The sequence below is a fragment of the Poromitra crassiceps genome (genome assembly GCF_964638095.1).
Source record: "Poromitra crassiceps genome assembly, chromosome: 4".
In the NCBI taxonomy this organism is placed as follows: Eukaryota; Metazoa; Chordata; class Actinopteri; order Beryciformes; family Melamphaidae; genus Poromitra; species Poromitra crassiceps.
In genome coordinates, this window is record NC_139626.1 from 34,621,621 (window position 1) to 34,644,155 (window position 22,535).

Here is a 22,535-nt window from a genome sequence, read left to right on the forward strand (position 1 = left end):
CACGGCGCCTTTCTCACATGCAGGCATTAGACCACGTTCCGGTCATTTTGCGGTACAAAGCGCATGTGGGAAAAGGGCTAATAGCCCTTTTCCCACATGCGCTTTGTTTGAGTCATGAAGCGATCCCAAATCATTCAAATCTTCTTATCAAGCGCGGCCATTCTGCTGCGTTTGAAAAGTTGAATGTCTCTGGGTGTAACTGAAAAGCCCTCGCTGCCATCTCTAATTGTATTCCCTCGTTTCATGTTGAGGAAAAACTTTTGGTTTCAGTCTGCTGTCTGCTCGCTCCTCCTCACATGCAGGCAGCCTGTCTGTCTCTGCTACTCCGAGGTCCAAGATCTATCCACCGTCTATTTGGGACCGGGGTCTATTTGGGACTCTGCTTTTATTTGTTTTTTTTACGGTACTCCTGTTCTTGTTTAATTGTTGTTATTCTGTCTATTTCTGCAGTAACTGCACTTATGGCTGTAAACTCGACAGACGTTGACATTACTGGTTGAGGTGGACAGCCACGGAGGCAGACATTATTGTTTAGCCAGCGGAGTTCCTGATTAGCCGGTTACGATGTCAACTACGAGGCAGGTTCCTGATTGGCTAGTGAGCCTTGTAATATCTGAAAGCTAGGGATGAGTATGGTTCACATTTGAACCGATACCGGTATGGTACGATACCTGGAATTCGATACAGTACCGAAAACCGTACCTTTTTCGGTACTTTACACACTGTAATAACAAAGATGTACAGTTGAGGTGTTTCCCTGGCCAGCTTTGCATGTCGCATCGTAAATAATGGTAATAATTGTGATAATGACAGTGATAGTAATAGTGATCATTATGACATAATTTGCAGCAGAAGTGCTGTGAATGTACAGGGAGCTTTCAGTCCAGGCAAGATGGAGGGAAGTTATACTTTGTCCATTTGCATACAGGCTGAGTGGCCCTTTAAACGTCACAACTCAGGAAATCTGATCACATCTTAAAAAGTCCTCACTTTTCCGGTCGTGTTTCCCTGTTGGGTAGGTCGTTCATGTGCACTCAGCTCCTATTTCCCTGATTTCCTACATCACTTGAAGGCAGCATCACACAAGACGAACACTCGCAGTGACAGCTCTCACACAAACTCTGCAGTCTGCAATTAATGCACACACTAATGCGTTCCTCCCTCGTCCTATCTGTCCCTCTGACACACACACACACACACACACACACACACACACACACACACACACACACACACACACACACACACACACACACACAGTCTCAAGTGCATCCACCCAACATCACTCAACATGTGGATCGTGAAAGCTGTTGTAATGGCGGCTCAATGATTTACAGTCGGCTCTGCTAATCATCAGCAGCGCCAGTGTTAGCCCATTAGCGCTAATGCTACACCTGATAAAAAGGGTCCATTGATGAACTGTGGTAATGATCCTTTGAGCCAGGTGCTGCAGTGTTAACTTGCCACAGCAGCCATTTATGTGTTTTTATATTTCTATCAAATGTCCTTCAGCAAAGGGCTTGTATTTAGAGCAGTGATACTCAACCCGTGGCCAGGGGGCCAGATGCTGACTGGCCTGCCGGCATGTATGCTTTTCCCAACCCAGTTTCACTACCAGTCAAAAGGTTTGACACCATATTTTTCTTCCCTTTTTACCAAATAGTAAAGACATCAAAACTACAAAATAACACAAAATGAAATTATGCTGTGACCAAAAGTGTCAAACAGCTTTATTATATTTTAGATTCTTTAAAGTAGCCACCCTTTGCCCTGATGGAAAGTTAAATAAATGATTGGGAAAGAAATTCATAGGCAACAACTTCACTATTTATATTTGTCTAATTTCAAGTACACACACACACACACACACACACACACACACACACACACACACACACACAGTAAACCTGCTAGAGACGCTGTTCTCTCCAAGATGCGACTGCGTCACGTTCTGCAAAGTTACGTGCACACAATAGGGGTGCTCCGATCACGTTTCTTGCCACCGATCATCACCGATTGCCGATCGCCTATGATAAATATCTGCCCTACCAATCGCCATGCCACTCTTTTTTTAATATATATATAGCAGCGTGGAGGGGGCGTGGTTGGTTGGATGGTCCCCGTCTCGAAGATGTGTAGCCTTAACGAGGCGCTTCTGCAGCGCTCTGGGCGTAAACCTTCTGCGGCGCTCTGGGTGTAAACCTTCTGCGGCGCTCTGGGTGTAAACCTTCTGCGGCGTTCTGGGTGTAAACCTTCTGCAGCGCTCTGGGCGTAAACCTTCTGCAGCGCTCTGGGCGTAAACCTTCTGCAGCGCTCTGGGCGTAAACCTTCTGCAGCGCTCTGGGCGTAAACCTTCTGCCGCGCTCTGGGCGTAAACCTTCTGCAGCGCTCTGGGCGTAAACCTTCTGCAGCGCTCTGGGCGTAAACCTTCTGCAGCGCTCTGGGCGTAAACCTTCTGCAGCGCTCTGGGTGTAAACCTTCTGCAGCGCTCTGGGTGTAAACCTTCTGCAGCGCTCTGGGCGTAAACCTTCTGCAGCGCTGTGGGTGTAAACCTTCTGCAGCGCTCTGGGCGTAAACCTTCTGCAGCGCTCTGGGCGTAAACCTTCTGCAGCGCTCTGGGCGTAAACCTTCTGCCGCGCTCTGGGCATAAACCTTCTGCAGCGCTCTGGGCGTAAACCTTCTGCAGCGCTCTGGGTGTAAACCTTCTGCAGCGCTCTGGGTGTAAACCTTCTGCAGCGCTCTGGGTGTAAACCTTCTGCAGCGCTCTGGGCGTAAACCGGGAACAGTGTGAAACCATCCCAAACCCTGAGGCCAAGAGGCTAAAGTTGTTGTTACTTCATCCAGGAAATAGGTGCCAATCCTGAGAAAGGTTTCCCTACTTAATCCGGGTTGGAGGTTCGCCATTTCGTGAGTGATGATTTCCCAAACAATAAAATATCCTGGACCGGTGGACTAAAGTTGATTTAACTTTGTTCCAGGAATACGTCGTAGTTGACTTGAAAAGATGTAATTTACACCCTGTTTTTAGCTGAAATCTGCACTGGAGCCAGGTGCTCGAGACTTGGGTTACACCAGGTGAGCAGTATGGAAGCTGTTTATCTTTTTTTCTGTTGTTTTTTACGTTTTTGCTCATGGCCCCCTTCACCCTCACCAGACAGCTCTACTTGCCTGACGCGGCTGGTCTCCATTTCTCCAAACTGGGCCCGTGCCGGCTGCATTCTACTGCATGTAGTCCACTGACTGTGTGTAAGTACCTACAACCCTACATCAAAAAATCACAACTATCCCTTTAAGCTCGCTATGGACAGTTGAGCTACAGTAAGCGGGAGCAGCGACATGCCTACCGCTGTTGTCATATATAGGGCACCGCCCTATGCCAGGCGGAGGGGCACGCCCCTTTTTGCCCACCCCATTGTTTCATCAATGGTGTAGAGATAGTCTTCTAGGCCATCTTGCAGAAGAAAGTCTCCCCATAGTGAGGTTCTCCCAAGCCTTTTTGGATAGAACAAATTGTATATGCTCAGAGCTCTTGTGTTAATAGCCCATAAAATGATTACCATAAACTGGCTTAAGCCCCACCCACCTACCTTGGACCAATGGACCCAAAGACGGCTGTGAACTATATAGAAAATATAACAGCAAAACTACGGAATGGATGGACATTTATTTGGGGTGAATGTGAAAAGTAGGTAACATACAAACATCCCCTCTTCTCCTATTTTAGGTTTTGATATTGTTAATTTGTTGTTTTTTGTTTATACTAATACTATTTGTGTCACACTGTGTGTACTGTAACTGTCAAGGAACTTGTTTTCATAAATGTAAAAAAAGAAAAGAAAAAAGGATGACAAGTTTTCCATGAATTGATTGCAGCTGGTGTCTGCCCAGAGTCTATACAGTGCTGTTCACAGCCATGCAACTGCCCCCCCGCGAATATGGAACCAGCAGTGTCGGAGAAAGGTTTCAAATCCATAATTTTCCTCCATGCTGCTCTTACACATACATTAGCATTAAGATGTTTCCATGCCTGCTTAGCTAAGCATTTCTCTCTGAGCTGTTAAGTGTTAAGTCTCCTTCAGTGCACCAAGTTGCAACACAGCTTCGCATCAGCAATTACAAAAGGAAGACACTTTTTATACTTGATGCTCATCCAAGAAATGATGTACGGAATGCATTTGGGTCTTAGGGAGAAGGAGTGTGTGTGCGCGTGCGCGCGCGCGCGCGCGCGCGTGTGTGTGTGTGTGTGTGTGTAAGAGAGAGAGATTGTGTGTGTGTGCGCGTGCATACCAGCTTGCGTATGCACTTTGCATTTCTCCAATTCCCCCCAGTTTCCCAAAGACTATTACTCTAACTTTTCATCCATATCCAGCTGACAGAATAAAGACATTTCATTAAGGCTATCTCTGAGCCAGGGCCTATTTAATGAAATGCATACCTCTGTAGCCGGCAACAATGTCTTCTGTGCAGTGGCGTGCCGTCCATTAGGCGAACTAGGCAAATGCTAAGGGCGCTTGAGCCGTTAGGGGCGCCAGAGAGGGTAATTTTTTTTTTTTTTTTTTTTTTTTTTTTTTTTTTTTTTTTTACAAATACTTTTTCATGATAATAGGCCTACTATTATTTTGCAATAGTAGACAAAAAATAAGCACAACAACGTCTTAAGTCTTTAAATAATAGTGAAATAATTTTTCTAATTCTGGCTTTCTGGGCTGCAGCCAGGCCCGTAGCTACCATTGAGGACACCGAGGTCATGGCCCCCCCCCCAAAAAAAGGAAAAATAGCCCCGGCCCCCAGATCTATTCATCTGTCATTGATGTTTTAATGTGACAGTTTTGATCAGAAATGCAACAATTTGCTTCCTCTCTGTGTGCTATAGAAGGAAGAAAGATAACTCACAACATTCAGATTTTGCATTGAGGCTAGATTGGGGCTAGACTTTGGGGACAGTTCTATTGAAGTGAATGGGTAAGTAACTCCCCTGTAAGTGATGTTTGTGTAGATGGTCCATTCTATTTGATTGAGCAGTATTCTGCCATGTGACCTGTATGCAGAATAAAAATTATATTATATGGGGAGACATTTATTTTTTGTATCATTTTAAAGCAACAGCACAGTTAAAGAGGATATTAATCTATGATGTCTGTAGTTCTTTATAGATCTAGCCTCTTAATTTTGCTCTCAAAGTGCACCAGATTGAAGCATTTTACTTTAAAATGGACAAAATTTTCTATCCGGGGGGGCACAGCCCCCCCTGGACACCCCGCGCCGCGCTAAAACAACCTCAGTATTCCTCAAAACCTGGCTACGGGCCTGGCTGCAGCACTTTCACCATGGACCCTAATCCATACCACCCCACCCCCTGCGCGACGGCGCCCCCTTCTACCTGCTCTGAGCTTTTTCCCAGAGTGGGGGAAGGGCGATTCTGAGCCTGCGCTGCAGGCAGCAGTTTTAGCAGTGACATGACGTCAGTTTGTGTAGTTTTAGCAGTGACATGACGTCAGTTTGTGTGACTGTATAAGTATTTGTGGTGGAATTATCTGCGATATAATTTTTATTATATTTTCTTTGGGGGGGGGGGGGGGGGCACCAGCAAAAATCTTGCCTAGGGCACCAACTTTGTCAGGCACGCCACTGCTTCTGTGTGTGCGTGCGTGCGTGCGTGCGTGCGTGCGTGCGTGCGCGCGCGCGTGTGCCTCATTTAGTATTGCGTGTCTGTTTGCATTTGGGTTAAATTGAGATATTGGACCCATCATTTTTCCAGAGAAGTTTTGTACTGACTTACTATAGTGAGAACTTCTCTCCAGGATGTGGATGTGTGAGTATGAGTATGAGACACAGCAAGCTGTGAGACGTGCGGCCGAGGACGCCATTAATGAAGGTGCGTCTCCCCAGAACTCGGATCCCCCCCTCACCTCCACCCTGAACCTGAATCAGCCTGCAGGGACGACCCAGCACACACTTCACACCCGGCCAAGGCAGCACCATAATTAGTCTGCATACACGGCCGTGCACACCTACTGTGTGTATGGTAGGTAGGCCTGTGCCGTGCACACCTACTGTGTGTATGGTAGGTAGGCCTGTGCCGTGCACACCTACTGTGTGTATGGTAGGTAGGCCTGTGCCGTGCACACCTACTGTGTGTATGGTATGTAGGCCTGTGCCGTGCACACCTACTGTGTGTATGGTAGGTAGGCCTGTGCCATGCACACCTACTGTGTGTATGGTAGCTAGGCCTGTGCCATGCACACCTACTGTGTGTATGGTAGGTAGGCCTGTGCCGTGCACACCTACTGTGTGTATGGTAGGTAGGCCTGTGCCGTGCACACCTACTGTGTGTATGGTAGGTAGGCCTGTGCCATGCACACCTACTGTGTGTATGGTAGGTAGATCTGTGCCGTGCACACCTACTGTGTGTATGGTAGCTAGGCCTGTGCCGTGCACACCTACTGTGTGTATGGTAGGTAGGCCTGTGCTCAAAGCTGCACTAGCAGGATTTTTATGTAAAAAATATACACCCAATTCTGTCACTTTCCAGTCAGCAAGATCATTCTGCAGAATGGTCCCACTTCAATATATGCATCTCCCAAAGTTGCTGAGCTTGGCTTTCTGATGAAGATCTTTGTGATCGAAACGTCATTAGACTGATCGGGAGCCAGATACTCCAGTGTGTGCACTCTATTTCTTTTTTACCTAACAATTGTGACATCAGTGATGTCATCACAATTGAGGTCATAGACATTGTGACATCATCAAAGTGCTAGTTTGTTTGTCAAAAAAGAAAAGAAGAAGAAAGGCTATAAATAAATATGTCCCTATTGTCACAAGAAATAAGGGGAATGAAAGGACTGGTCATGAAACCCACCCGCCCACCCTCTGTTGCCCTTTTCACTCGTACATAACACAAGTCATCTACTATGGCCGACACGTGCAAAAGGCCACATCATATATCCCCGTCTCCTCTCACCGCTTGCCATTAAGAAATGAAAGTGTCTCTAATGCTCGCCAGCAGACTAAGTGATATATGAGTGTAGCTGCTATAGGAGGCTCTCTGTATATTATTGACAGGACCACTGTTGGGCTCCATTTAAAAAGTAATATATTACTCATTACTCGTGACTCTTTTCAAAAGTAATATTATTACTTTACTTATTATTCCATGCCAACAGTAATTTGTTACACTACTCGTTATATCATTTTTCCGTTACACCCCACAAGATTGGTTATTGTGCCCGTTCTCATCAAAATTCAGACTTTGCATGTGCGTACGTGTGAATATATATCCAATCGCGTTGCCGGAGCACAGCTAAAACTTTAAACTAGCAGTTGTTTCTACAACATGAATGAAATCCATAAGTTCCATGCTTGATGCAGAGCACACCTGGCTCAAAGTGATGACAAGATGCAATCTTTTAAACAGCTTCTGTTTTCAATAACACAGTAAAGTGCACTGCCAGTGCATTCTCAATACGCAATCTACATCTTTGCATAACTTGTGTCAAAAATAACGTTAGCCCTGCAACATTAACCTGACAATATTAACATAAAAAAAAATAATAATAACCATTTATTGTTATCGAGCACTGATAATGTTTATTACCTGATAAATTCAGAACTCTGATTTATCGAAATCACATACAAATTGCGTGGAGGTGCGGACTTGTGTTAACGTTACCTGTGTACAATAACGTTCGATCCCCAAAACCACACGCACAGCCACTGAAATGCAACTCCACACAGCGAGCAGTGGGCTTTTGTTTTCAGGATAACGGACTGGGACTATGGTGTTTTGGGTCAGAATCTGACATTTTAGCAGTCGAAATATGACCACTACTACGCTAACGTTAGCCATATAAATGTTAGCTACAGTAGCTAACGTTAGCTCAACACAACTTACTTGTCAGCCAAGTTGGGTTGTGCCCGGCAGACGTAGCAGAACACTTTACCCTTTCTCGTAACGCACCCAGTCAAACTCATATCTAGATATAGAAATTTGTTTTAGGCATTTGTACAGCAGCAATAAAAGCGTGACAAACATGACAGACAGTACATACAGGATTATATAAACACAGCACAGCTGATGACAAACAGCACATAGACAAATAAGGACAACATAGTCAGACATGATGGCAGCCTGGGCTACGGGTTAACAATCCTACCTAACCAAGTATTGCACTTCAAGTATTGCACTGTCCCCCAAAGCATTTAATTTAATTTCATCTCATAAAACCATTACCATCATAAAACCATAGTTCCATAAAAACCATTAGAACCACTGACTGTAAAAGGATAAAAGATCAAAGATAAAGATGTATATATAAAGCTAAGGCAAGATAAGATACGACAAGACAGGCTGCAGGGACAGCCAAGCTCGAAAGTGAGCTACCATGTGTAGTACAGTGTCAAGGGACATAAGGGACACTAGCCCCTAGTGGGAGGACAGGCAGTTTATTTAATAAGGCTATAGATGTTGGGAGGAAGGAGCGCTTGTAGCGGTTACTCTTGTAGCTACAGGCTCTGAAGCGCCTTCTGGAAGGTAGTAGCTCATAATCAGGGTGTAGAATGTGGGTGGGGTCGTCCAGAATTTTGAGAGCCACATTCACTACCTTTTTTTCGAAGATGGTCTGGAGGGGGGGGGGGGGAGTCCCTCTGCCCTATGATCTTCATAGCAGTTTTAATCATTTTGTTGATTTTAGACTTGTGCTGGACAGAGAGGGTGCCGAACCATGCCTTGGATAAAGTGGCCAATGTTCCTCAAAGTGAAAACCATGTTGTGAGGTGACGTAAGGGTCCCACACAAGACCTCAAAACACCCCAATCAAAAACGGAATGATTTCTCTGGGCCTATTTTGCAATTATGAAATAATTTAGCTTATACGACAATAATTAGGTCTACTTTTGATTTGGAGAATTAGGCCTACTTTTATCGATTTCAGCCAAATTATAGAAAATTCTGCAATATTCAATTTTTTACAGTTGATTACATTTTTATTACTAACTCCATCCATTTTTTCTGTTTTGCGGAAATCATATGGCCCCTACTTAGTGATATAGGAGTGTAGCCAGGCTCTCTGTACATTATTGACAGGGTCAGTTGTGCCTCTGTCAGCGGTGAGTGATGTCCCCTGAATCTATCAGCAGCTAATAATTATGTGTACATTTACGACAAGGGACCGGCTTTAATGGATCGATTCCCTCACACTCCAATTCCCATTCCACCCATGGATTTCCTGTCTTTTCCATGAAGGATCTTGCATTACAATGGGTCTCTCTCTCTCTCTCTCTCTCTCTCTCTCTCTCTCTCTCTCTCTCTCTCTCTCTCTCTCTCTCTCTCTCCCCCACCCTTCCCTCCCTCTCTCCCAAAAGATATTACTGCCCATTTCAATGCTACCTTTAACAAGTTGACCATCCTCTAATGTATTTTCATTTTCCTGTGCACTTTTTTCCTTCACGTCCCACCAGGCAGTTTTGTGGGAGTACTTTTCCGTTGACAGCAGGATCGTGGGTTTGAAATGAACAGCAGTTACAGTTGGGTAAATGGTACCTCATTTACATTTTGATGTCTGTCAAATACACACCTGTAACGTTTCTGTCAACTACACACCTGTAACGTTTCTGTCAACTACACACCTGTAACGTTTCGTGACTGCATCTTGCACGGTTTTGATGCTTTCACGCTAACCAAAATGTGTCGACAGACAAACAGTCTCTCTTAAAACAGACAAACAGTAGTCTCTTAAAACAGACAGTCTCTCTTAAAACAGACAAACAGTAGTCTCTTAAAACAGACAAACAGTCTCTCTTAAAACAGACAAACAGTAGTCTCTTAAAACAGACAGTCTCTCTTAAAACAGACAAACAGTAGTCTCTTAAAACAGACAAACAGTCTCTCTTAAAACAGACAAACAGTAGTCTCTTAAAACAGACAAACAGTAGTCTCTCTTAAAACAGACAAACAGTAGTCTCTTAAAACAGACAAACAGTCTCTCTTAAAACAGACAAACAGTCTCTCTTAAAACAGACAAACAGTCTCTCTTAAAACAGACAAACAGTCTCTCTTAAAACAGACAGTCTCTTTTAAAACAGACAAACAGTAGTCTCTTAAAACAGACAAACAGTAGTCTCTTAAAACAGACAAACAGTCGTCTCTTAAAACAGACAAACAGTCTCTCTTAAAACAGACAAACAGTCTCTCTTAAAACAGACAAACAGTAGTCTCTTAAAACAGACAAACAGTCGTCTCTTAAAACAGACAAACAGTCTCTCTTAAAACAGACAAAAAGTCTCTCTTAAAACAGACAAACAGTCTCTCTTAAAACAGACAAACAGTAGTCTCTTAAAACAGACAAACAGTCTCTCTTAACACGTTCACTGCCGTCGACGAGATATCTCATCAAAAAAAATCCAACGGTTGACTGCCGTCGACGAGTTATCTCGTCAAAAAAAAAAAAAAAAAATTTGACGGTGGGACGTGGATCAAACCCTTTTACATCTCCTATAAAAATATGGGAGCCACCGAACGTGTACAACCCATTCCACCGACCCACTAAGTGGCGACAGTGCTCTCCAGACTAGAGGAAGCCGAGCCAAAACTGCAGGGAAAAGCGTGAGGAAACCATTCTCATACTGTAGAATGGTTTGGCGAAAACGCTTTCGCGCTGGTGCACAACGGTGGCGCACAACGGTGGGGGGTTCCAAAAATAGACTGGGTGCAACACACTTTGAAACACGCAGCATAAAGCGAATTGCACAAAGCTTCATCCCAGCTCTCAACCGAAACCCCAAGAAACGAACGAGCCCTATCCAGGCTCGCCCGACGAGGGGCCGCCAGGCAGCAGACAGGCAGCAGAAACTCGCTTGTGACACACCCGCGGCAGAGCCACGGAGGGAGGAGGAGAACACACACGGAGGGAGGAGTTTGAAGGAGAGGGGGGTGGGGGTGCTGTTATATTGGAGGAAATTACTGTTCAGAACTATTGTTTAGATGTCTAATGTCTTACTGATGCCAAAAATAAATGGTTAAAGTGACTGTTCTATCGAATTTCACAAAAAGGCAATTATCTCAGCTTTCATTCTCAGACGCTGAAACCATGCTGTATTCAACTGCTAATGCCTACATAACTACTAACTCTACAAAATAACTCTTTTAGACAGAGAAAGCACACATTCTATTAGTTATTTTGAGATATTTTGTGTTCACAAAGTCCTAGCAGAAAAGAATCCTCGGCTCTTGAAAGATGAGCCAGAATCCTCAAAAAAAACCTTGGCAGAAGCTACCTACAGTAAAAAAAAAAACTGTTGGCAGTGAATGTGTTAAAACAGACAAACAGTAGTCTCTTAAAACAGACAAACAGTCTCTCTTAAAACAGACAAACAGTCTCTCTTAAAACAGACAAACAGTCTCTCTTAAAACAGACAAACAGTCTCTCTTAAAACAGACAAACAGTCTCTCTTAAAACAGACAAACAGTAGTCTCTTAAAACAGACAAACAGTCTCTCTTAAAACAGACAAACAGTAGTCTCTCTTAAAACAGACAAACAGTAGTCTCTCTTAAAACAGACAAACAGTCTCTCTTAAAACAGACAAACAGTAGTCTCTCTTAAAACAGACAAACAGTCTCTCTTAAAACAGACAAACAGTCTCTCTTAACACGTTCACTGCCAATGACGTGTTTTTACGTCAAACAAAATCCAACCGTTCACTGCCAATGACGTGTTTTTACGTCAAAAAAATCGATTTAGTTTTTTTGACGGTGGGATGTGCATCTAACCCTTTTACATCTCTTATATAAGTATTGGACGTGTACAACGTGTACAACCCATTCCACCGACCCACTAAGTGGCGACAGTGCTTTCCTGACTAGAGGAAGGCAAGCAAAAAGCAGTGTGACGAAGCCATTCTCATGAAAATGGATTGGCGAAAACGCTTTCGTTTTCGCGCTGATTGCTGGCAGTGCGGGATTGCAAATTTGCATAATAGATTACGGGTGGAACACACTTTGAAACACGCAGCATAAATATGACCAGAATCGCAAAAGCTTCATCAAAGCTCTCAACCAAAACTCCAAGAAGCGAGCGAGTCCATCCAGACTTCCTCAAAGAGCGGCCGCGCAGACAGGCACAGCAGCAGCAAAGCAGTGAGACTGGTGACAAGCTTGTGACACGGCCGCTGCAGCCAAGAAGAACGCCCACGGAGGGAGGAGTTGGAAGCAGAGGGGGGTTTCCTGCTGTTATGGAGGAAATTACTGTTCAAAACTATTGTTTAGATGTCTGACGTCTTACTGATGCCAAAAATGAATGGTTAAAGTGACTGTTCTATCGAATTTCACAAAAAGCCGTTTATCTCAGAATAATTTTTCTGACGCTGAAACCATGCTGTATTCAACTGCTAATGCTTACATAACTACTAACTCTACAAACTAACTCTTTTAGACAGAGAAAGCACACATTCTATTAGTTCTTTTGAGATATTGTGTGTTCACAAAATCTTAGCAGAAAAGAATCCTCGGGTCTTGAAAGATGAGCCAGAATCCTCAAAAAAACCCTCTGGCAGAACCTACCTACAGTAAAAAAAAAACGGCTGGCAGTGAATGTGTTAAAACAGACAAACAGTCTCTCTTAACACATTGAGTGCCAGCCGTTTTTTCAATGCTGTAGGTAAGTTGTGCCAGGTTTTTTTTTGAGGATTCTGGCTCATTTTACAAGAGCCGAGGATTCTTTTCTGTTAAGACTTCGTGAACACCAATCATCTAAAAAGAACTAATAGAATGTGTGCTTTCTCTGTCTAAAAGAGTTTGTTTGTAGAGTTAGTAGTTATGTAGATATTAGCCGTTGAGTACAGCATGGTTTCAGAGATTTTCAGACAGTTTTGAGATAAATGGATTTTTAGAACCACCTCACGTGCCTGTGATTATGGGTGCCCTTGGGCAAGTCTGTATACTGTTTTGTGTGTGTGTGTGTGTGTGTGTGTGTGTGTGCGTGTGTGTGTGTGTGTGTGTGTGTGTGTGTGTGTGTGTGTGTGTGTGTCTCCAAACTCCTCCCTCCGTAGGTGTGGCTTTGCAGTGTTTTGTCACAGGCGAGTTTGATCCCAAAAAAAGAGAAGGGAATCGCAGGAGCGGGGAAGAGGAGAGGAGAGGCGAGGGGGGGGGGGGGGGTTAGACACGGGAGAGAAATTCCTTCGCAATCCCCTTCTTCCAATCTTGAGGCAGCCTACTCCGCTCTGCTGCTGCTGCTGCTGCTGGCGGCTCTCGGGCAGTCTGGCTTACTGAACGGGCTCGTTCGTTTCTTGAGGTGTCGGCTGAGAGCTTTGAAGAAGCTTTTGCGATTCTGGTCTTATTTATGCGCAAAGGTACTCGAGTGTGTGTGTGTGTGCGCCCGCGCGCGTGTGTGTGTGTGTGTGTGTGTGTGTGTGTGTGTGTGTGTGTGTGAAATCGAAAGAGTTTTCGCCCAGCTATTTCCTTGAAAATTAGAATGGCTTTCTCCAGCGGACCCGTGGCTGTGGCTTTCTCTCTGTCTGGAGAGAACTGTCGCCACTTAGTGGTCGGTAAAATAGATTATACACATTCTCTTCCTCCAATAGTGGTATAGAAGACGTAAAAGGGGTTGATTGATGTCCCACCGTCAAAAAAAAAAAATGTTTATGTAAGACGAGATATCTCGTCTTTGGCACTCAACGGTTGGATTATGTAAGACGAGATATCTCGTCCTTGGCACTCAACGTGTTAAAACAGACAAACAGTCTCTCTTAAAACAGACAGACAGTAGTCTCTTAAAACAGACAGTTGACTCTCGCAATTTTCAAATGCTTCCGCCTAAACGTCTGTACTTTTAGTAGGGAAAAGTTGGTCAAAACGGAAAGGGAAACTCGGGGAAAATAATGAGCGATGATAGGGGGATATCCCGGATGTCCCGCCTTTATCCGCTCGTATTTCCAATCACCTGCATTGGTTTGAACTTCCTCCGGTATGAAGCGTTTTTTCCCCAACTTCCTTTGTCCGTGTTCTGTGGCCATGAATTACAGACTGTATAAACTGCATTCACAAAATGTAGAAGAGACAGTCTGCCTTGAGAGACTCGACAGACAGTGGTATCTGTGAATCCTTCTCTGCAGAGGTAGTATGGTACTCGAGCAATTGTGATGTCATCAGTGAGTGATGTCAGTTAGTGAGCAAGTGTGATGTCATCAGTGATGACATCATCAGTGATGTCATAAGTCACTCGACTATGAAAACCACGACTAATCACAAGGAAAACCATCCATCTAACCAGATGGCGGTCCCTGGATGTCATGAGAAGTGGAGTGAACAGAGAATTACCTGGTCGAGACCAGTGGCGAGGATGTGGACAGTGGTGCTGCTGCTGGGGACCTGCCTCTTGTACTGCGCCCGGGTGGCCGTGCCCATCTGTGCCGTCAGCATGGCAGAGCAGTTCAGCTGGAGCAAGAGGGAGCAGGGCATTGTGCTGGGAAGCTTCTTCTGGGGATATTGCTTCACCCAGGTCCTCGGAGGCTACGTCAGCGACAGGGTGGGAGGAGAGAAGGTCATCGTGCTGTCTGCGGCGGCCTGGGGGACCATGACCGCCTTCACCCCCATCCTGGTCCACTTCTGCTCCCAGCCCATCTTCTCCATGACACTGGCTTGCTTCCTCGTGGGCTTGCTGCAAGGAGTCCACGGCCCCTCTCTGACCAGTCTGTGCTCTCAGAAGGTGGTGGGAAGTGAGCGAGGCTTCCTCATGAGCACTGTAGGTAGTGGCTCCTATTTGGGCACGCTGCTGATCGGAGGTGCTGGCTCCCTCATGTTGGACCTGTACGGCTGGGAGAGTGTGTTCTATGTGGCTGGTCTTCTATCAATGCTGTGGGCATACTGCATGTGGAAGTATTTACTCAAAGGAGAATGTCCCATCATCACTCCAGAATCCTTGGGAAGCGGTGGGGCCCAGTTCAAACTGTCCAAGATACATGTACACTACCTTCAGCTCATCAAACAACTTGCCGTTTGTGCTGTGATCATCACACACCTTTGCACAGTGAGCACCTTCTTCACTCTTTTGTCCTGGCTGCCAACTTTCTTTAAGGACACTTTCCCCGAGGCCAATGGTTTGGTGTTCAATGTCATTCCCTGGTTGGTGGCTATTCCCTCTTCCCTCTTCAGTGGCTGGCTCTCTGACCATCTCATCAGTCAAGGTTTTGATACAGCCTCTGTGAGGAAGTTGATGCAGTTTTTCTCCATGGGTGTGTCCAGTGTCTTTACACTACTACTGTGTGGCATCACCACCTTCCCTTGGGCTGTAGCATTTGTGTCTGCCGTCATTGGCCTCAGCACCTTCAGTTACGGCGGCGTATCTCTAAATGTTCAGGACCTGGCTCCGTCCTGTGCTGGAGCTTTGTTTGGCGTGATGAATACGTGCGGGGCTTTCTCAGGGGTCCTGATGGTGTATTTCTCGGGGTATCTGATTGAGACCACAGGCTCGTGGGCATCTGTTTTCGCCCTCATCACTACAGTCAACCTGCTGGGCCTCGCCACTTTCCTGGCTTTCGCTGAGGCCCGCCGGGTCGACATTGACTCTACCTAGGCCCCCTACCACAACATCCACATCTAAGGGTGTTTTCAAACCAATCTAGTCCAGTTCCTTGATTCGCACCAAATGCAAAAAATGATACATTGTTTAAGTTTTTCAGCTGGTTTGGTTCAGTTTCACACCAGGTAAAACCGGATTGGCCAGGAGACTCGCTGTATAGCATACTCAGGTTTTTTATAAATAAAGTCTATGGTCGGGACCGGTGTGTGCAATTAATGGTGACAGCATGTGTGTCTGTGTTTGTGTGAGAGGCAGGCAGACATACAGAGGAAGAGAGACAGCTGTGCCATTAACCTGATCTTGAATCCACAAATAATTTTGCCATGATCACACACAAACAGACACACACACACACACACGCACAATTTGTTAAGTAAAATAAGGTCGAAGCAGGATTTTGTAAGCAGAAACTAACAACAGCTGTACTTGAGATGAATGGTTCCTGCATGGGAAACACCATGAAATGTGCACATAGCCCCAACTCGAGCGTGTGCATAGAAGAAAGACTGATGAATGCACAGCCACCTGCTCCTCTTGACTCCATGCATTTGTATGAGTGGTGATTTAGTGCCCCTCTGTCTGTGAGCACTGCAAAGCAACTCTCGCAGGACTCTCCGACTTGCCGAAGTCCTTAGCTGTGAACCCATACTGTCTGGCGTCGCCTTCACCACCATTCATCATGAATTTCCATATTTTCAACTTATCTCTGCTTTTTTTGGTCGGAAATCTCGTAAGGTGGAACTTTGCTTAGCACAATTCCAGTGAATTGTTTAATGGCGTGTTCCTAAATGGAAAATTCCGCTTCAGGCTATCGCACATATTGTAGCTCAACAGCCTCTTGCTTAAGATTCAAGATTCAAGATTTTTTATTGTCACTCCGTAGTACAAGTATCACGTGTGAAATTCTTGTGCTGTAGGCTCCGTTACAACATAGTGCAAAAAATAAAATAGAAGATATATAAATAAAAAACCGGAGTTGAGAGTGATAAACCGGGCTTCTTCCCACCGTGCAAACAGGAAATGGATTGTTGCCCCAGGTAGTCAGGTGTTATGTAAGAAAATGACTGGCTGAGATGTATCACTCCCACGGTGCTGACATCCTCTCAGTGTGCCTGCCACCCGCTCCTGTCAGCCTAGTACATGTGTTCACCGCTTATACAGGCTGATTCTATTTTACATCAGCCTTTCTCACAGGGAGATTGTGACCGAAATGGTAAAAGTCACCGCAGATTAGTTTTGCCCACGAAGGCACAAGATTCTGATCTTGGTTTCTCGCCGGCTATCTTCAAGATGGATGATATGGGAGTGAACCTGATGTTCAGAATTAAATGACTTGTGTGATGGAGCAGCTTTCAAAAATGGATTCAAATCTAAAGGTGACCGGCTCCTTCTGCAGCATTGATAAGGATTTGCAGTCATCGTCGTAGCATTGCAGTCGGCATAATTGTTGAATTGTCATACTGTGCATGGCACAGATGTAGCATGATGATACACTGTACACAGTAGAACATAGAAACACAGATGTAGCATGATGATACACTGTACACAGTAGAACATAGGAACACAGATGTAGCATGATGATACACTGTACACAGTAGAACATAGGAACACAGATGTAGCATGATGATACACTGTACACAGTAGAACATAGGAACACAGATGTAGCATGATGATACACTGTACACAGTAGAACATAGGAACACAGATGTAGCATGATGATACACTGTACACAGTAGAACATAGGAACACAGATGTAGCATGATGATACACTGTACACAGTAGAACATAGGAACACAGATGTAGCATGATGATACACTGTACACAGTAGAACATAGGAACACAGATGTAGCATGATGATACACTGTACACAGTAGAACACAGATGTAGCATGATGATACACTGTACACAGTAGAACACAGATGTAGCATGATGATACACTGTACACAGTAGAACATAGGAACAAGAGAATTCACAAGATGTAGCATCAATTTCAAAAATGTCTGCTCTGATCAATTAGTTAAACATTTACACACACACACACACACACACACACAAAAAACCATTTAATATAAAGACCACCGCTACTTCCTGGTTACAGGTCCTGACTCTGGCGTATGCACTGCAGGCATGCAGTTACTCACAAGAGGTCGCATCCGTAAACATCGGTTGTTTTAACCACCTTGAAAATCGTTGTTTTCCTTGTGAGGACGGGCTGGTATTACCATCATTATCCTGTTTCAGTGGAGAATTTTAGTGTCTGACTAACTGCTGTTTCACAGGCTTTTCCACCCGGACAATAGCAACATTCAGCCAGAAACATGGAGTCCTTGTACATTTTTGGATTATTCTGGCATGAAAATGGTAGACATCTAAACAAAATATCAGCCATTCATCGTCACTTCCAATACAAACGTATCAATATCCCATCTCAGTTTAACCCGACTACACTAGTAGACCTTTTTCGCAGCAGCCATTTTGACGTGTCATAGCAGGTCAAACACAGGTGTAACTAATAACATTAATGATGGTTCCATTCCATTTCGGCGTTCCAGTGCCATTCCACTGAGCCAGCATGCAGAATACCAGGGCCCTGGCCCTGGAACACCTATTACATTCTCACCACTGCGAAAGCACCTGCAGTAAGGCTGGCAGGTTCCCAATAACTGCTGAAGCCCAAACTCCCTCTATCACTCCGTCACCTAGGACCCATCGCCTATCTCTTCAGTGCAGACACTAAACCCCATTTTGTTCCGTGTGTTGCAGTGCCGTCGTTCTGGGGACTGGTCAACTCAGCCTGGAACCTGTGCTCGGTGGGGAAGAGGCAGTCGCCCGTCAACATCGAAACCAGCCACATGATCTTTGACCCTTTCCTCACACCCATCAAGCTGAACACTGGTGGACGCAAAGTAAGAGACCCCCCCTCCCTGCACAGGCCACACACACACACACACACACACACACACACACACACACACACACACACACTTAACCTTGGTGCTATTGCCATACTTCGCTATTGTGTGTGTTTGTGTGTTTTTCTCTCTCCATGCTATTGTATGTGGTATTGTCTCTGCAGAACAATTCACCTATTCAAGCTGGCACATTGCTTCTGAGTACCGTGTGTGTGTGTGTGTGTGTGTGTATGTATGTGTGCGTGTGCGTGTGCGTGTGCGTGTGTGTGTGTGTGTGTGTGTGTGCGTGCGTGCGTGCGTGTGTGTGTGTGCGTGCAATGTGTACTTCTACTAAGAAACCCTCTGCTTTATCCTATCAAATGAATGCAAAGTGTCTGTGAAAAGAATTGTGTTCAGCCACAGCTATATGCCATTTTATGTGCGCTGAATCTTTCAGGAAGTATAAAGAGCACCCCTGCGGGTGACCTAATGGAGCCAGATTTTTTAATTAGGTGATTAAATGCTCAAAAATGGCTAATTAGTGGCCAAAATGATTCTAGTCAGGTTCAGTACCATGGAGAGCTGCAGAGTGGAGGAGCAGCACACAGGTGAGCAGAGTTTAAGCGTATAAATCAAGGAAGTGGACTATATGAAAACCCCCTGGGGAGAGAGAGGAGAGGCCTCACTAAGTGACCAGTCACACAGGGAAGGATATTCTGCTAGTTGTTCCTACAGTTGGATGTCTGAGCTTCTCTGTGCAGAATGATGTCTGTGCAGAGTTTGACACTAGAAGGCTGTTTTCACAATTATCTGCTGAAAGTGTAAAGTTTCTCTGAGCTCACTGAAAATCGAATTTCCTACGAGCATGATTTGTGACATCACAAACAGTTTGGAAGCCAATCCTTGTGCAATATTCAACTTACAAAAGTGTTGTGTGGAAATTTGAAGTCTCCAGTAGGGTTGGACGATGTCTACCAACTTGAATCATCACGAAGTCCAGGGTAAAAATCGACAAAGGACGATGGTTGTTGTCTTGAGAATGGGAGCCAGCTACCTCCAAGCTAGAAATGAGCGGCAATGTTTCTAGTCTATTTTTCCACTCCTGTTTCCAGGACCCATTTACTCCAGTTTATTTTAAATTGTATAATTCTTTCCATTTCTTTGATCTCTGTCAGTTTCCAGGTTTTAATAGTTGGTGGTTTATCTTCCAGCCAATTCTGTGTAATTAGTTTTAATTATTAAACAAATTATTGTGTACAAGCACTTACAGTGTATCTCCTACCTAATATACCTAATACTATGTTGGACGGTTGTAGCGGTTTCTTTAGGTGAAAAATGTCAACCCTCTAAATACGGTATTCGGGACAGCCCTAGATATATGTATATGTGACACAAATGCGATATATTATTTTGTCAGGTAAAAAATATGCCTGGCGGGTGTTTTATTTTCCATCTACCTGCCACCTGGCCGGTGAGTCAAAAAGTAAATTTCAGGCCCTGACTAGATAGATAACATCACAGTTTGTGTCAAGATATCGCACGTGACAAACTAACAAACCCAATCCGTACGCTCCGCAGATTTGACTGACAACACCAAATGCACCTGTCTGTCTTTGCTGGCTTGCTTCTGCACAGAGTGGTTGAACTTGGCAGTCTTAAGAATCATCACACATTCATTGGGCGATGCCCATACAAACCCAAGTACAACTTTCTCATTTATCACAAAGAAAAGTTTGCGCTGTCCAAAAAGCCATTTTGGACTCTCTCTCTCTCTCTCTCTCTCTCTCTCTCTCTCTCTCTCTCTCTCTCTGTAATGTGTTGTGTCTCCATCTCTCTGAGCACCTAAGCTGTCAGCGGGCAAGCACGGACCTGGCTTCACCTTGTCAGTGCTGATTCCTCCGCGCTCTGTCTCTCTGGCAGCCAGTCAGCCTTGGCCAAAGACACAGTGGAGAACGCTAAAGAGCCTCCCCCCTTCACCATTAAAGCCCCCCTCCAGTCATTTTTAAGATACAGTAGTCCATGTTAGGCTAGTGTGGCTAGTTCACATTTGACCCGATACCGGTACGGTACCGGTACCCGGAATTCAATACGCTACCGTATTGAAGGGGCGGCTTTAGGGGCGGCTTTAGCTCAGGAGGTAGAGCGGGTCGGCCAATGACCCAAGGGTTGGCGGTTCGATCCCCGCTCCCTCCCAGCTGCTGTCGTTGTGTCCTTGGGCAAGACACTTAACCCTCCTTGCTCCCGAGTGTGCTTGTATGAATGGGTGAATGTAGACTACCTACTGATTGTAAAGCGCTTTGGATAAAAGCGCTATATAAATGCAGGCCATTTACCATTTTAAAACGGCACCTTTTTCGGTATTTTACACAATGTACACAACAAAAATGTACAGTTGTAACAAAATAAGTCCAAACTTCTCAATTTCAACATTGCTCTTTATTTAGAACATTATTTATTTAGCACCAGACAAAATAAAACTCCTCCCTACCTCCCCCCTCCCAAACCAAGAGTTGTAGCAGCAAGGTTAGTTTAGTGGGGTTGGGGAAATGGGGGGAATAGTACTTGGGGGCAACTGATGTCCAACACAGCTTCCAGCAGGGCCTGGTCTTCATCTTCAAAGAGCTCCCCAAGTGCTGAAAGTTTCTTCTGCTTATTGAGTGGTATCTGAAAATAAAAAAAGGCATCATGATTCATCAAGCATTATTTATGTTATCAATGGAACAAGTGTCAGTGCTATGTATGCACATCTTACACAATAGAAATACCTATTTATTGTTAGTAGCTTAGCTGCACATTATCACTCATTTATGCATAAATAAATAATAATTTACCTGAACCATGGAGCCTCCACTGTTGAGAAGGGCACCATCCCTTTTACAGTAAACTGCCTTGTGGCACTCATTGCCTTTCTGGCGAGGTAAATAAGCTTACTTTGCGAGGGTGGAGGGTGTCTCCTGTGCGAATGTCACTTCACTCAACATGTATGTGGAAAGTATATGAAAAGTAATTAAGGACAAATTACTTTTAATAACTAGAATGTCACAATAAAATGCTGATGTCAGGCAAGGAGTCATATTTTTCCAGAGAAGAAGACATGATTACATTTAGGCAAAAGCCGTCTGACTGCCTCATGTTTATTTAGCCATTTATTTTATTTTTTAATGTATTCTTTATTTTGTCAGTGTTCATTTCTATATTCCATTGATAATGTTTAATAATGTTAAAGGTCCCATTCCGTGCAAAAGCTGTTTTTACTTGTAAATGCATATATTAGGGCTGGCACGGATCAGAAAACCCACGGATCGGATCGCGTGACGGATTTTGAGCCACGGATCACAGATTTTTTGGATCAGCAAAAAAATATATATATCAGATTTTTTCTCTCAAAATTAGATTTTCGATTAGATTCTTTTAATACTATTATAATTCTCTAACCATTTGTTTCCCTGCCCAGCGGGCTAATGAATAGTTAAAGGAAATTAAATTGACCTCCAAAGAGAAATATTAATTAATAACTGGGAGACATGCATCAAGGTTATGTGTGCGGCAGATTGAAGGAATCACTCTGATTAAAATGTTGCGATTAATTGAATATTTACTCTGGCATAGATGAGCCGCAATTACTTGAAGAGATTTTAATGAATTTAATCGCTTTGGTGATGGGGAGGTGAAAAACGGAGAGCGAGTCCCTCACACTGATCTCAGTCAAGGATTTATTTATTTATTTATTTATTTATTTTTACTTACTTACTCACTTATTTATTTATTTATTCAGTCATTTATTGCAGGTTTATGAATAGTGCTTATGAAACAGGATTGGGTCTCTTTTGTCCTTTGTCAGGTTTATTCATTGGGAAGCTATTGCTGTGCCACATGGCACAACATTATCCATCAGGAATACCCCAGGAAGACTAGCCATAGTCATCAGCTAATGGGGGTCCTTTTAAATCAATAAAATACATCTGTGGTTTGTCTGTGTTTGTTGTAGAATGTTTGATTGGTGAAACTGCGAAGCCTTTGTCACATTTGGGACACGGGCCTCTCGTCTGGCGCGTGTCTAGAGCCATGAGGTGT

At 44.3% G+C, this 22,535-nt stretch overlaps 1 protein-coding gene and 1 pseudogene across 2 annotated transcripts in view; both read left to right on the top strand.

Moving 5' to 3' along the window:
- Positions 1 to 22,535, top strand: part of ca10a (carbonic anhydrase Xa) — a gene marked incomplete at its 5' end in the record, with an annotated part of 375,340 nt that overhangs the window by 135,527 nt on the left and 217,278 nt on the right. Inside the window, one exon of the mRNA XM_083635726.1 lies at positions 18,334 to 18,476. Coding sequence (XP_083491852.1) covers positions 18,334 to 18,476 — 143 coding nt within the window. The remainder of the gene's footprint in view (positions 1 to 18,333; positions 18,477 to 22,535) is intronic.
- On the top strand, positions 14,263 to 15,564 carry LOC310775168 (voltage-gated purine nucleotide uniporter SLC17A9 pseudogene; annotated as a pseudogene). Its single transcript has one exon. The product of its transcript is annotated as a voltage-gated purine nucleotide uniporter SLC17A9 pseudogene (transcript).